The sequence below is a fragment of the Phalacrocorax aristotelis genome, chromosome 17 (genome assembly GCF_949628215.1).
Source record: "Phalacrocorax aristotelis chromosome 17, bGulAri2.1, whole genome shotgun sequence".
NCBI classification, from domain to species: domain Eukaryota; kingdom Metazoa; phylum Chordata; class Aves; order Suliformes; family Phalacrocoracidae; genus Phalacrocorax; species Phalacrocorax aristotelis.
The window spans coordinates 12,830,518-12,846,394 of record NC_134292.1 but is presented as its reverse complement, the minus strand read 5'-3'; the positions used below and the strand labels follow the sequence as shown (position 1 = coordinate 12,846,394).

The 15,877-nt window shown below is 51.8% G+C and overlaps 1 protein-coding gene across 19 annotated transcripts in view; it reads right to left on the bottom strand.

Annotated features, from left to right (window-relative positions):
* Positions 1–15,877, bottom strand: part of MVB12B (multivesicular body subunit 12B) — a 79,247-nt gene that overhangs the window by 14,804 nt on the left and 48,566 nt on the right. For 12 of the 19 annotated variants that reach the window (XR_012663528.1, XR_012663536.1, XR_012663529.1 and 9 more), the window contains 2 exons: positions 3,321–3,376; positions 735–1,559 (listed from right to left, as the gene is read on the bottom strand). Coding sequence is in view for 5 of the 19 variants with exons in the window: in XM_075112361.1 (XP_074968462.1) it covers positions 14,268–14,425 (158 nt within the window). In the remaining 14 variants the exon portion in view is untranslated. Of the gene's footprint in view, positions 1–734; positions 1,560–3,320; positions 3,377–14,032; positions 14,426–15,877 lie in introns of those variants that run through there. The other 7 variants (XR_012663527.1, XR_012663526.1, XM_075112362.1 and 4 more) reach the window with 2 other exon arrangements.

The following is a 15,877-nucleotide window of genomic DNA, read 5'->3' as shown; positions in this document are numbered from 1 at the left end:
ATTTGCTGTAATGGTGCTATTGCTTGCAAGGGAAATAAAGCCACGCAGAAATTCACAATATTTATATGCGTAGCTATCTATGTGCAGACAAGATGCTTCATCAAGGAATATGGGCTGCATAATTATACTTTTCATTACTCTGAAATGCATACAGCCTGTAATGGAACAGGAGGGTGTGGGGAGAGCCAGCAGGTATCAACCTCTCCTCCAAGGCCACACGAACAGCTGGTGCCGGTGTCCCCACACTCTGCAGGCCTGCATGGGGAGGGCTGCACAGCCCACCCCTCCAGGCAGCGCCCCGAGCTGCCGAGACCTCTCCCCGCACCAGGTGACATGCAGAGGGCTGCAGCAACAATCCAACGCCACTTCGCTTCTCCAGCAGAAGGGACGCGCTGCCCCGCAGCCAGCTCCTGGCGAGAGCTGGGGGAAGGAGGCAGGAGCGTGTAGGGGCCACCGGCCGCGAGCACCCCTGGCTCCCGGCGCACGGTGCCCTCGTGACAGATGCAGACAGCCCCCAACAGAAGCAGGGCAAGTGCCGCACGGCAGGACCCCAGTGCCCAAGGCAGCGGGTGCTTCTGCCAGCGATTGCCCCACCAGCCAGTATCTTCAGAGCCACCGTCACTGCTGCCCCGGCCCGCCAGGTGCCCCCAAAGCCCTGAGAAGCAACTACCTTCTTTCCACACTCAGACAAAACTTCCAGGCAGAACAGGATGGATTTAGGAAACTGGACTCACAACTGGAATCAAAAAGTAGAGAAGCCATGAGGAGTCTGGAGATCTTGCTACGCCATCTTCTTACACTTTGCCTTTAACCCAGCTGGCTGGCACAAGAGATGTTTGTGACCGATGGTGCCCAAAGAAGCACGTGCTGTTGAGACTGTTTCCCTCCTGGCCCGAGACTTCAGCTGAGAGGCAGACCTTGCAGGGCAGGTGGCTCCTCAGCACCATGCAGCCCAAGTCACACATGTGCCAAAACACTCCCTCGGGAACACAAGACCATCCTTGGTTTGATGGACGTCTCCTCCCTGAGCTCCTGGAATACTCAAGCTCACTGAAAGTGCAGCCTGTTTTACCTGGTAACAAGTTACCAGCACCATTAAACTGAAAAATGATGAAGTAGTTTACCTGACATTGCTTAATCAAGTTCTTTTGCTTCCCTGAGATGCAAGAGGCAACCGAACACAAACAGCACCCTGCTTGTAACATGTTTTGTTAATAAATGAGAATGAAAGGTTAAATAGATGTCTTTCTAGACATCTGGAATTAAACAGAGGGCAGCAGACTTTGCCATTAGGTTCAACACTTAGAGCATCCTCCCCCAGCACAGACCACAGTGGATGCCCCTAATTCTGAGCCTACTGTTCGACTCTGCTTTGACTTTATCCGCCAGCAGTGACTTGGGAAAGGTAAGAGAGGCCCTTTCCATAAGGGAAGGTATCTTACAACAAAGTGAACACAGGTCTCATGGCACTTGTGCTTAGAGCCTGGCTGGGCACCTACCTCCTTTTCGATTTCTGCAAGGGTTTTGATTGTGATGCCCAAGAGATCAACCGTCTGCATCTGGCAAGAAAGAAAAAAAAAAAAGTCAAATTTAGGTTTTTTTGGTTTGGTTTTGTTTTGTTTGAAGTCAGCAAATACTCTATCACCAGAGATTTAGAGGCACCATCTGTAAACACACGCATAATCCTGTTTCTCAGCCTACCCCAAGAGTGAAGAAGCAGAAGGTGGGTTAGGGATAACAGCTCTAACGCCTTTCTCCAAAAGCAGGGACAGCTGATGCTCATCTCAGAGTCGTTTTGCACAGGTAGATCTTTAGCCACCTCCCTGCCGCAGGACGGCTGTTACTGCCACGCACTTCGTAACACCCTATGGATTTTGTATGGCCGCAGCATGTAGGTGTGAGCGGCATCGGCTGTGGGAAGCCCCGACCAAACTGACCATATGGTGGCAATGGTGTCTAAAGGATCCGAGGGGAAGATTAGCACGACCTAATCTCTCTGCATTTGTCCTCGCAGCAGGGACTCCAGCTTTCTGGGAATAACGGCCTATAAACAACCCTTTCAGAAAGCAATGGTTGTGAAAAACCGTGTCCGGCTGCACACGCAGGTTGTGTCAGCAGGAAGAAGAAAGCACAAAACGGGAGCAGGACATGAAAAATCAGATACAGCTGATGGCTCAGCGTTTGCTGCAACAGCTTCTTGTAAACTGATTTTTAAGGAGATATTATTTTAGGATTGGATGGATTAGGGAACCGGTAATGGGATGAGCATTTCGGCTGAGCAAACCTGCCCTGCCCAGGCCGCGGGCAGCACCCTCCGCTGGCACCGCAGTGCTCGGCACGAGCAGGCAGGACATGGTGCCCTCCTGACTCGCCGCTCGCCAAGCAGGAGCCGTGCAGCCGGCAGCACAGGCACGCCGAGCAGGACCCCGCCTGAGGAGTGAACTCGCTTAGAAACGTGCCGTATGTGAAAATAACCCAGTCTGTTTTGCTGCTGCACTTGAGACACTTTGGCTCAGATAATCTCCCATGCCAGAGGGCAATGGGAATCCTAAAATCATTCTTCCATCGCCGCTCCTGCTCCCTGGAACCCAGCCGAGGTCCAGCTGCGGCGTCATTAGGGCACAGCCGCCCCTGCAAACTTTTACAGGCTGGAACTGGTCAACACGAGGCTCCCCACCAAACCGGATTTCGGCCAGTGCAGCTGTGGCAACCCTGCTACCCCCAGCCAGCTGCAGCCACCTGAGCTCCACCTGCACAACCACCGGTGCCCACCAAGACTGAGAAGCTCTGGGAGACCTGGAAGATCCTCGCCCACACGCCGCAGCCCGGCTCTGCCTGCACAGGGTATGGAGCTGCAGGAGCCTCGCGGCAGCCTGCCGAGCTGCGGCAGCCGCCAGGGCTGGTGAGCACCGCGCCGTTCCCACTGCCTTGCACTTCTGGCGTGCAAAAGCAAAGCCATAAGGCTGACTGTACTATGCCACAGCAGGTTAAATCTATGAGAGCTGTACATTTGCAGCTTTCTTTACAATCTATGCTAAGAAATTAGAAATGCTTCCAGCACCCGAGAGTCCCATTGCCATTCCTATTTTGATGGTGATAAACCTTGACCTCCCAGGAGTATTCAGTTTTAGAAGCAATCTGGCAAAAGCCATTCCCACCTGACGGAAAAGTGCAACCTTGGACCACCTCAAGCACTGGGTATATATTAGGCCCCACGGAAGAAAAGCTCCCAGAAGCAGGTAATTTGTGTTGATGTTTTGTGATCGCTCTCCACAAAAAGATGAATTTCAGACTCTGGGAGAACAACAAAGGCAACTCACCCCTTCAGGAGCGCAGGCAAACTTCTCCGAAATCATAAAAGGCACTCCATCCATTGCTGAAAGGGACAAAACAAGCAAACACGTCACATTTCCAGCTGACTTCTGACATGCAGCATCACACATTCCCAGTGACAGATCAAGTATTCATGGCATTGATATGTGATCAATAGCTCATAGAAGTAATTGCCAGCCTTTTCCTCCCTCTAACCTGCCAGTGGTTTCTCTCTGTTCAAGACACAGCTGGCTTAGTCCCTACCAGATCAGGAATTCAATGAACCTCCCTGCTCTATCCATATACAGTTTCATGGTCTCAATTTTCAGTCTTCCAGTACGGTTCAGCTGCCAAAACAGGACAGTATTTGAAACCGAAAACAAATACAAACAGTTTAAGGGGACAGATGTCTATTTACCACTACCACCCAGAGCCACCTGAGTGAGCTCGGTGGTGTCGGAGCAAGAGGAAAAGGAACATACATGGTTCAGGTGACGTGGGCCAACCCAGAGCAGTAAGTAGTACTACCGGGGCAGAATGGAAACACCCAGGGCCAAGCACCCCCCCGGCCTGGCTGCTGCCAGTGCAAACTCACAGTGAGCAACGGAGCTCAAACACTCACAAACCACATCTGGAGGATGGAAACCAGTGGAGTATGAGGACAGACGCAAGGACGTGACAGCACACGGCACAGCGTCGTGTCGCTGGGCCAAGCTCTCTCTGTAGCACAACCTTAAGGATACTAAAAGGACTGTTTGCCTTTATATTGTCTTGTGTATTCCTTCTTAGACAGTGCAAAGATGTTCAGTGTTTCTGTCTTGCTATCACCAGCTCGGCAACTTCACAGAAACCTCCCACAACACATGTCAGTACAACGGAGACACTTATTTTTAAAACGTGTAACTCAGCAACTTCCACACAGACTGAAAAGGGCACATTTCTAAGGCAGAGCGCAGCCCCAAATACACCCGCTTTATTTCAGTTACACCTTTAACATTTTAAGCCTTTAAATTTAATCTCTGAAGGAAATAAAAACTTCAAACTAGAGCAAATGTAAGCCCTGAAATGCCCTCAAGTAATCCTCAGACAGGGTTTTCCTTCACAAAGCATGTGCACCCACAAACCCGGCGTTTCTCTGCTTGCTGTTTGTAACTACCATAACTACAACAGTGATCCATACCACATCAGTGATTTAACAAGGGTTATTTAAGAATGCTTAGCATTTTCCATTTGCTTTGTATATTTTTTACTTAAAAAAAAAAAACTCCACTGGAGTCATTTCACTATGAGAGGTGTTATGTGGCAGCCACAGCACTACATGAAACAAAAGGAAACAGATGAAAAGCAGCATCACCAAATCCAGGAAGTTTTGAACCTGAAAGACCATCTGCATTTGTTATCCCGACAGAAACCTGCTTTGATCAGTCACACGCCGGCTTTTGTAAAGTAATTTAAAGAATAAGCCACGATGAGCATGCACGTTCCCCCGGCAGCCCCCGCCGGACTGCCTCCATCCGTCCTTCGGTCCTTGCGCGCTCCAGCCCTCCTGGAGCTCAAAACTGCAGAGCAAAGCAGCAGATGAAAGCAGGGTGTGCCAAAAGCTCAGCAGCGCAATTAGCACTCTCCTAAACAAACGAGCTTCAACAGAGCTGTAATTAAGCAGGCCTGTAATTAAGTATATGCCCTTTATCATAACGATCATGCTTAAAAATGGCATGATGCATGGAAGTGTGTTATTAATGCTGCACTCCCAAAGCGCAGGAGCGTGCACAGGAGCCGGCGTGTCAGGCCGTCACTAGGCTGCTGGTAAAATACGTTACAGGGAGACATCGGAAAACGACACACTCGTTCAATAGCTCTTTTCACAGCCAGGCACTAGAAGTCACGAGGATTTAAATACCCACCAAATCAGGAAACTTTAGGGAAATAAAGCAGCAGGCTGCCACAGCCGGCCGCCTCCCCAGTGCTGGCAGGGCGGCAGCCTTCGCCCTCTCGCCCTGCGGCTTGCTGGGCTCCAGGAGCCCCTGGCCCAGCCTGCAGGTGGGAGCTCTTTGGGCATGCAAGGGGCTGCAGGCAGATGGTGGGGACCCCCTCCCCGAGACGCGTGGGGAGCGGCTGCTGGTCCCTCCCCTTTGCTTCCCGGCTGAGCGATGGCCCTGAACAAAGCAAACGCTTCGGAGAAAGGACGCCCCTGTGTACCCCACCTCGCCCTCCGAGGTGCTGCCCGCCATCCCGCAGCACTGGCCACAGGAACAGAGGGATCCAAAGCTACTGCTGCCTAAGAACGGTTTTTTCACATTCACAACGACTTCAAGGGCAAGGCACCCACCTTCCTTTTAGGAGTGTAAATCCAAACCCAAGATTAACAAATGCCGTGGCAGTTTGTTCCGCCACAACACTGAACCATCTCACATTAATATTAGCTTTTACATCTTGTGCGCAAGGCTGTGTCGCGCAATGTGTGGAGCATCCTTCACGGGTCCCGTGCACCACGCTGCTTTGAACAAAACCCCAGCTGCAGCAATGCATGTCTGCATTGATTTATGGGGGGGGTTCGGCACAGCGCACCCCTGCCCGCCGCGCAGCCCCTTGCCGCGACAGGGCCGAGCGCGCCCCGGAGGCCAGGCTGCAGCACCGGTCCCTCCCAGCTCTGCAGCGCGCTGCTCCCGAGGCAGCCCCGGCTCCATCCGCTGGTCTGGCAGCACGTGCTCGGCTGCGGCAGACACCCTCTCTCTGCACAGGGCCCATCTCTCTGTGTCTCACAGGCAGAGCGCGGCACGAGCAGCAATGCTGCGGTGGTGGGGCTGCGCACGTGCGAGCTCACGCTCGGAGCTCATGTGGGTGAGCCCTTAATAAAAGCACTCCCCTGCCGCACACCACCTCACCCAGACTTGCAGAAGAGGGAAGGAGGCAACTGCAGGAACTGCCCTCCAGGGCCGGGCACCTCCAGCAACAGGCGGGAGAGAGCTCCCGCCGCTGTGCCGCAGCCCGCTGGGGTGTCCAGCACCGGGGGCTGGGCACGGGCGCCATCGCTCCCGCTATGCACCGTGAGACAGTACGCAAGTGCCGTTTACAGCAGCCAGTTAATTTCATAATAAAATTAAATGAAACCAGAACTGTAGGAGGCTTTTAATTCCATGTCCCTTGTTCTGATGTTGTGATGTAAATAAACATCAGCATCAGCCTCTAATTCCTCCCTTTTTCCTTTTTTTTTTTTTCCCCTGTTGCTTTTGAAGCGTTCCTGGCAGTCTCTGATGAGCAGAGCAGTGTGCTGCGATTCTGCCTGATGTTACCATTTTCATGGGCAGCATCAAGACTTACCAGCCAGGCTTTGGCCAGGAGCTACAGCTCCTGTTTTAGTCTGGCCAAGAGCTACTCAATGCTCCTCAATGTTGATTTGCACTGTGTTTGAGACCAGCAGACAGTAACACAAAAGGATGAAAGGAATTGGTGCTGTAGAATGCTGAAGTACAGCTCTCTTCCCAAAGGCAACATGTACTGATTCCGAACAAAATTGTGGCAAGGCCCCACTTTTACAGCGTTACCACCACTCATACCACCGCATGAGTACGCTCACGCATTGACCCACGTAGGTTTTAACATCTTCAGACGGCTGTAACTTTAAAATATTTTTAAAGACCTATAAAACGTTTGCACCTTGCACGTTTTGCTTAGAGCCTCCTCGCATGGCCAGACAAAGCTGCTCTTGCTCTGCGCCGCTCCGAGCGGGGCCAGCGGCAGGGCCAGTGGGAACACGCTTGCTGCCAGCACCTCCCGAGGAGCCGCAGCCCGCAGGCGGTCGCGGCTCCCAGCCCTGCACGTGCCATCGCCACTGGCCCGCACAGCCTCACCCGCTGGAGGACGGCACCGGCATCGAGGGGCTGAACCCAGGAGGCAGCAGGTGATTCCCAGGCAGCTACACCCACAGCATCTGCAACAGACTAGGGAGGTGCCTGCGCGTTTCTCCCCAGAATGGACCAAAATAAAACGGGATTTCAGGAAGAAAATGTTTTCAGGGGCTGTTTGCTGTCTCCCAGGAGCAGCTCCTCCCTGGGGGTCACACTCCCAGCCACTGCAATTAGGAAGGGGTTGAGAGGAGCCAGTGGCCAGAACTCCGCTCCTAAAACCAAACCCTGACGGACGGCATCCCCATGAGTCCTCAACAGCAGCCGGGAGGAGGCTGGGCCCCTCCACTGAGCTGGGCACCCGACAGGGCACCGGAGCCACCCCCTCAGTCAGTGCAGGACCACCGAAAAACACAACCAACTTTCAAACAGTGGCTACTTCTTCATTATAATTTACTAAGGCTTACTCTCAGCCTTTAAAGGGCAGGCCACAAAACTCTGCTCTATAAATACAACTTGTTAGCTCGCTTAGAAATTCTCTCTTTAATCTGAAAAAGTACTGTCACCCTCCTCTAAGCACACGATAGATGCTGCCTTCTGTGCTGTAGACTCCAACTAAATCTCAGTTGTCAAATTAGTAATTCATCTTTCTTGAATAACTATATTTTTAGCAAAGCTACCAGATTTAAATAATCAGACCTGCCAATGCTACCCTAATTTAAACATGCTGACGAACTTTCACAGGCAGCATCAGCTAACATAATGAGTTTCTGGATGACAAAGAACTTCAGACCATAGTTCTCTACACTACCCAGCGTAATAAGCACTTGTTCTTTTCTACAATGCGCACATAAAAGAGGAATCTAAATAATAATTGCTGTAATTATCTTGAAAAATATGTGGTGATTAATGGTGATTATGAAAATCTGTATAATTGTTCATTGAAATCTCCAATGATCAGATGCTTTCTTGAAACAGCCATTAACGAAGAACTTGGGAACACAAAAAGCATCAAAACTCAAGCCAAGCTCCTGACCGTTTGAGGCGCGTGAGGATGCGACTGCACACACGCCTGGCTCAGCTTTCACCCCTCCCATGAACTCTCTGCAAGAGGTTCTAAGATGTCCATGATGTGATGCATATGTCACTGTGGTTCAAAGCACGAAGTTCAACCTGTTATTTATGCAAATAATTAATTACTCTTGTATCCAACTAGCAGTTTGTCATGACACATTAATGACTTGATAGACTTCTATGAACTAGCGAACACAGGACAGCAGAGCGCTTTTATCGTCATTTAATTTAAAAACGATCCTGTGTGAAATTATCTAGTCGTGAGTGATGGAAGCATAAAGAACAGACTCAGCAAAGCTTCTTTTGGATCATTGCTTTATTAATGGTAACGTCAGGGAAATGAAAAATGCTAACATTGTCATATTTAGCTCCTGGGTATAGATGAATAGCTGCCTCAGTGCTTGGTGGGTTCAGTTTGCACACTGCAGTGAGCTCTAATTCTTCACACCACTATTGTGGGGATACACAGCCACGGAAGAGTTTATATACCTCAGCTCTCAAGGAAATAACAGCTGTTTCTGCATTTAAATTCTCACCATAAGCTTTTATAGCTTGAGATTTCTTTATTGCTATTTTTGCATGGCCTTTTACGCTTGAATTTTCAACTGCTAATATTAAAAATATTTAAATAAATAAATCCCTGGCAAAACATTTTCCTGTGTGACTTTGAAAACTAAGCATTGCTAATCCGAACCAACAAAAAAACCCCGACCCTGAATGCACTATTGCCACCTTTAAAATGTAAATGATCTTAGATTTTAGAAAGAGCTTTCTGTAATACCGCAAAAGTCTCCAGATTTTCCCCAGACCTGAAATGCTAGCAGAAAGTTTATGTTTTACTAAGATGAATACCTCATAAACCAGCCTACAGCAATACCATAAAACCAGCAAAGCTCACCTGCTTAGAGAAAACTTAATTTTCAGCTAAATGACACCAGAGGAACTTGGAAGCGGGTAAGAGCCAGGGGGCTGGTGGAGAGCGCAGGCATGGCAGCACTCGGGCTGGGCGGCTGCACCCACCCGCCAAGGGAAGGTGGGGGGACGCGCGAGCCCCTGTTCTGCGTGGACACCAAGGGCACCCAGCAGAAGAGCTTGCTGCGCCCCCAGCACGCAGCCCAGCCTCGCGCGGGCGAGAGGGCACCCCAGCTCAGGGAGGACTCTTCGAACGCCATTTCCACATCAGTGAGGAAGCGCAGCCCAGGCGCAGTCCTGTCCCTCCGGCCGAAGGGGGCAAGGGACAGCTCCTGCCATCAGAAGCGGTGCCCGGCATGGGTGAGGCCGTGACTCGGCCATGGCGTCACCCCACAGCGGGTGGACGCGGCTGTCTGTCGGGGAACACCTACTCCCTGCAACTGCGACTGTGAACGCGGGCTGACGGCGCCAGGCTGACGGCGTTCCGAGGAACAGGACAGGGACCTCCCACGCCCTTGCAGGGCACGCAGGCTGTGGGCCCAACGCCCGCCTGCCCAGCGGGGCTGCTCCGGCCAACGCGCCAGGACTCGCGCTGCCACCTGGGCCGGCTCACCAGCCCTGGGAGCCGGTGGGACAGCCCTGCACCGGCCAGGGCAGGCTGGCCAGGCAGGGACCAGGACATCCCCACCTTCGCGCCCCCTCCCAGCCCCTGCCCGCACACCCCAGCCACGCTGAGGGGCCTCGCGCTCAGCACACACACAGCTCTGGCTCCCGTTCGCGCCTCTCTGCTTCCCGCCAAGCGCCCTTGGTGAGCTCTGCACACCGGAGCCTCGACACCCGCACGCAGCACGCCTGCGTGAACCCAGGCACGATACGTGATCTCACTACAGGGGGAAGGCATTCAGAAGTACGGAAAAAATGTTTTACAACAGTCTGCAACGCATCAAGGGAAGGATGCAAGCTTCTCAAAATAAACCGCACTCTCCATAATGTACAGCTAAGCCTCCTACTTCTGTATTTCTGTACACAATAATTTAAATAGCAGTCTGAATAGTAAACATGTGTGTGTGCTCTCTGTGCTACCGTGCACGGAGTCCCAGATGGAGCACCACCACTCTGCATTTCCAAATCACTAACGATAGCGAAACCTCAGGGGGAAAACAAAAGCAAACCCTCCCGCGAGCTCCTGCCAAGCCGGCTGCAATCGGGAATGCTTGCGACCGCCCCAGGCTGCGCTCCCCGGCTGCAGACACCGCCCCCAAAACGCACACACTTCTTTATTTAATAAAGAAAAGTACTCAAATATTCAGACATTGACTCTGTTTCCTCTGGCTCCTCTCCAGTGCCTCTTCGGCTTACCCAGAGCAGCCCCACCGCAAGGGACCCCTCGGACGAGGGGCAGGGGAACGCAGAGCAGCCCCCAGCCCAGCAGACCGCCACGACGCGACAAACCAGCCGCAGCCCGGCGGCGTCTCCAAGACATATTGCGGTTTACGCTGTCGCTCCGGCTCGCCATCTGTGCTGTTCCCACAGAGGCCGCCGTCACCGGCTGTGCTGAGGGGATCAGCGGGTTGCCGGCCCTGCGCGGCCGCTTGTTAGTCGAACGTGCTGATGAGAGGAGACCAGAGCGGCCACGATGGTCCTACGCTCTGCTCCAGCAATCGGCGCCACAGGCTCGGCTGGCAGCGCTGCACGGGCTCTGCCCGCACACCCGCACACTCCAGCAGCCCTGGCCGGCCCGTGGGCAGGGGCGCAGGCTCAGCCTGCCGCCTCTCCCCTTGCTCAGCTCCACCAGACCGAGGCACAAGCCCGAGCTCACGGGACGGCCCCGGAGCGCCGCGCCCAGCTCCAGGGGCAGCTGCGGGTCCTGCAGAGCCTGGAGGGAGCAGCAGCTCGCACCAGGGAAGCGTCGCGGGGGAGCGAGGAAGCAGAAGCGCAGCCTGGCTGGGACCGTCGCGGCCCCGTGCCCGGCGTCCAGGCCTGGGCCAGGCAGCGGGAGAGCAGCAGCACCGAACCGCACCGTGCTCGGTGCGGTGAGCGGGCGAGCAGGGGCCTCCCGGGCTGTGCAGGGAAACCTCCACCATAGGAAAGGTTTACAGCTTTCCTGTTCGCCTTGAAACGACTTTGATTAAAAAAACAGACCTGGACTAAATTTTCATTTTTGCTAATTTGATTGTCAGCCTTGATTTTCTCCGTTTCCTGCATAGCTCACGACACGGCACAATTAGTTCTCTACGGCTAGATCAAGCCACGAAAACACTTGAGAAAATACTCCTGGTTTTGATTATTTTCTTTTTTAAATAAAGTGAAGGTTAAGTACTGCATGGTGATGGCTAAGTAGTACCTCAGCGCTGCGGCTGTATCAGCACCAGAGAACATGGAGAGACTTCAAACAAGCTCTTCAAATTGCAAGTGTTTAGGAGCTCTTGATTTTATTATTTTTTAATAAAATGTCCCCTTTGAAGTCTCCGCACCACACTAAACTTCAAAGATCACACCTAAGCATGTGCTACTTCCAAGCAACAACCCTTAATTAATTAGACCAGAGCAGATACAAAACAGGGCACTTGTGCGGGGCTGCGGCAGAGCTGGGGCAGGTCCCGCTCGAGGACAGGGAGGCGAAGCGGAGGTACTCACTCCTCCAGCCTCCGCGCACGGGCCGCCGCGCTGAAGAGAAACACAGACGCTTTTCAATTACTTTCAGCTCTAGCTGTAATGATAGACAGACTCCTTGGAAGTCATTAAACATGTAATGTCTGTCTGCCGCAGAGAGGCAGGGAGGCGCAGGCAGGCAGGACTCGGGCTGGAGCAAGCAGTTGCAAAAAGCATCTCAGGAAGCACCCACAATAGCTGCAGTGTTCCCTGGCCGGCGGCTGTAAATTTCTCCCTCTTGATGAGAGAAACATCTTGTTGGGCAACGGCTGCTTCCTTCCAGCACTGGTATTTTTTGCACTTCAGTCGTTTCAGTACTGCAGGTTAGGAACAGGGTATATTAAAGAAACACACCGCATTTTGTTACAATACCTGGCCCTGGAAGCTTTGATTTTCCTTTGCTGAGACACCTATGGAGATGTGATTTTGCACAATGGGGGCAGGGAGATTGTCACTGCGAGGGTACCAGACTCCCCGACTTGAGCACTGCTCTGGACCAGGGCCAGGGCACCGGGCAGTGGCAGATGCTCACACATGCAGCGAGGGCTGCGATCCTGCCCAGCACCAGCACTGCGCAATCTCCAGCTGTGCAGTGGGCCACCAACATCTGTCCCGCAGGGCTCCCTGGGGAGATGAGGGTGCACAGCACCCCCTCTTTAACATCGTTTGGTTTTAAAGGACTCTAGTATTTTTTTAAACATGCAGGCAGCTTTTTGCTTCCGATAAAAGCAAGGGAAAGAAGATGGATCAGCTGTCCTGAAGGCACGATGTTCTCTGTACCACAGGCACCCCTAGGCGTGAATGAAACAGAGAGTCACCACGAGCACGGCTACAAAGGACACGGGACTCCCATCTTCTGCCCGGGAGCTCACTGATGCACAGGACATGAGCTCCTGCCATCCAGTGATTTAATACTTATCTAGCCAGGAGAGCCTGGACAAGGAGCCAAAGCTGAGGCCTTCAGCGCAGGAGAGGGTGGCAGCACGGCAAGGGCGAAGGCCGTGCAGCTGCAGGAGGCTGCACCTACCACCGAGGTCTGGGGAGGTTTCCTCGTCCTCCCGACAGCCAGACCACGGCGCCGCGGCCCCGCGGAGCCAGAAGCTCTTCCGCAGGAGGATATCCGCCGTGCCACTGCACAGCAGCTCAGGATCCAGATCTCCCAATGTAATTTAATTTTTAAGTGCTCAGAATCATTAGTGGAGCCACATATTTCTATCAGGTAAATTTCATTTGCATATGCAAATTATATCTAAATACACCGCACCATTAATATGATCACTAATTACATAATAATAGTCACCAATCTCCACACAGATCAAACTTACAGTTTTGTAGCTATTAAGGAAATTGTGCTTTGTAATTAAGATAATCCTCATTTCCAGATGCTAATTAACTATATAATAATTAGCTTCTTTTGCTAATGCAAATTAAGTATTTTCATCCTTATTGGTAAAAGAGTTGCTTATCACTTAAAAAAGAGACAACCTAGCAATAATCCCTCCTCCCCCTTAAAGGTGAAAAGGTAACTCCATTTTTATCAGTCTCATTTGCGAATGCAAATTAGCCCTGATTAATCAAGTCACAGATAAATGCGCCCATCTCGTAGCAGGGACGGCCGCCCGCAGCTTCCCTCCCGCCCTCGGAGGACAAGGACCGCTCGCGGCCCTCAGGAGCACCCGGCCCCTCGCCCGCCGGTGCGCGCGCGTCCTGCGGCGTCGCCCGCCGGGCCCCGGCCCCGAGTGCGGCGGGGAGCCACGGCCAGCCCTGCGTCGGGACGCGCTGCCGACCGGGCGTCGGAGCCGCCACGGCGCGTGGCCGCGGGTGCTGACGAGGCCTACCTGCTGCGGCGCAGTGCTGACAGCCCGCCAGGCCGCCTTGGCAGGACCCGGCCTCCGCCGCGGCGCATTCATCATCTGCTAAACCAATCCACCCGCTCCGCACCACCATTTGTCATTAATTATGCTAATCAGCAAACCATTACTCTCTGATGACACCACAGCACTTATTAGCTAGTTATGGCTTTTCAAAAGCGCAGCTTATTGTGTATGCAAGTGCCGCGCATGCATTAGCCTACAGGGAAGAAATGTCCAATTATGAAAAGAAGAAATTTGCTATTATCTCCTTCTAACAAACCAATTTAGTAATTATAAAAGTCTCTGAACTCAGAAGGATTTTTTAAGAAGAGCTGAGTGATGAAACCAGAGAATTTTGTTTGCAATAACTTTCTGAGTTGGAACTAAAGTAACAATAGGGGAATCAACAGTTTTTATTACCATAATTACAATCCTTGCATCTTAACTTCAGATGATCAAAAAGCGCAATTTATCTAAAAGCACAACTGTATTTGGCTCTTTCCTTAAAGAACCCGATTCATTTATTTTAGCAGATACACAACCGAATGCGCCTAACACGTTACAGAGATTGACGCAGGTGTAGCCTACCCTCAACCTGCAGTTTTGACCGCATGCGCGGTTACGTGAGCAGCAGCAACCCCTGCTCAGCCCTCGCACGACGAGCAGGTCTGAACGACCTTGGCCCGGGGAGGGACGCTCGAGGAGGCCGCAGCACCAGAGCGGGACGCGGCCCGACGCTTACGGAGCTCGATGGATCGGAGAGGGTGCCTGAAGACTCTGCTGAAAAACAGCCTGGTTGGAGCATCCAATTCATTTACAATTCCTAAGTTGTTTTGCTCATTGCGAGAGGAATACCACTAGTTTTAGAAGCTTAATATGTGTTAAGAGCTCATTAATATCATCAGAGTAAATGGGCCTATTAAAACATCTTTAAGCAATATCTGAACATAAATCTCCCTAAACTATATTTAATGACTGTACTTAAGATACATTATATGCAAGTCTTAATGAGACATTAGATAGCATTTTGAAGATTAAAATTAGAGAATCCATATAAAGTCTGTCCACTTAATGTAGCCTTAAGCTACACTGATGGAAAGCATTACTACCAAATTATTACTTCATTAGAACAAATATTTTCTAATCATTTCTGATTTATGCCATTAGTCGTCCCCATATATACCATTCATATATATATAAGAGAATACACAGAACAATTTTCTAGTTTCACAGGAGACGGGAGAAATTTTGAGCTTTCTAATGGCCGAGTTAATTACTTGTCTTTTTTCTATTGAGTTAAAAATAAGCACTCTTTGTAAAAGTCCATTTACTGTATCCCCGCTTTTCTAATTTAATTGAAGATTTTAATTCCATTAACCACAATGTCATTTTTTAAACATTTGCTGTTTTGCTTTGCAAAGATTAGTAAGACGTCTAGGACTCAGCCCCTGACTGTCCCTTCAGCCCCGCCACGGAGGTCTAAGCACGGCGGCAGAGACGCCAGGGATGAGCAGGACCCTCGTGCCGCGAGGCCGCCCGCCGCTCGTAGGCGAAGGCGCCGCACCCCGGGGCCGACCCGAGGGAGGAAAAATCAAGCAAACTCACGCGAGCCTCCGCCGGGAGGAGGGCAGCCGCGCTGCCCAAGCGGGGCGCCTCACGCCCGCCCGCGGCATGGCAAGGGACGGGACGCAACGCCAAAATTAACCAGGGCCTAATGTTACTCCTGGACAAACCCACGGCAGCGCGCGAATGCCCATCGCGGCGTCCCGTCTGCTCCGGCAGGACTGCGAGCAGCCGCGGAAACCCCTGCCCATGGCGTGCCGCGGGACGGGCGCCCGCCAGCGGGACACGGTGCAGCACGGCCGGGACAGCGAGGTGGCAGGACGCCCCCTCCAACAGCCGAGTCACCGCCAAAACGCATCGCAATAACCTTATTAGCAAGAGGGCTTTATGTGTGGTTTATTTTGTATAAACGGCTTTTCATTAGATAAATGAAGCCCAACAACCTTTATAAATGTTTTCAATTATGAAATTATGCCATTGAGATATCTGGATGACGATAATCAGGGAAAACACCAATGACACCTCTTGATAGGAGTCAGAGCGTGCCGCCTGGATGACTGCTCCTCCCGATAAAATACAGCCTAGCCGCACCAGTCATTTAAAAAAATCCTTCTTTATTAGATGAAATCTGTCGCAACAAGACTATTTTCATTTGTTCTGCCCAAG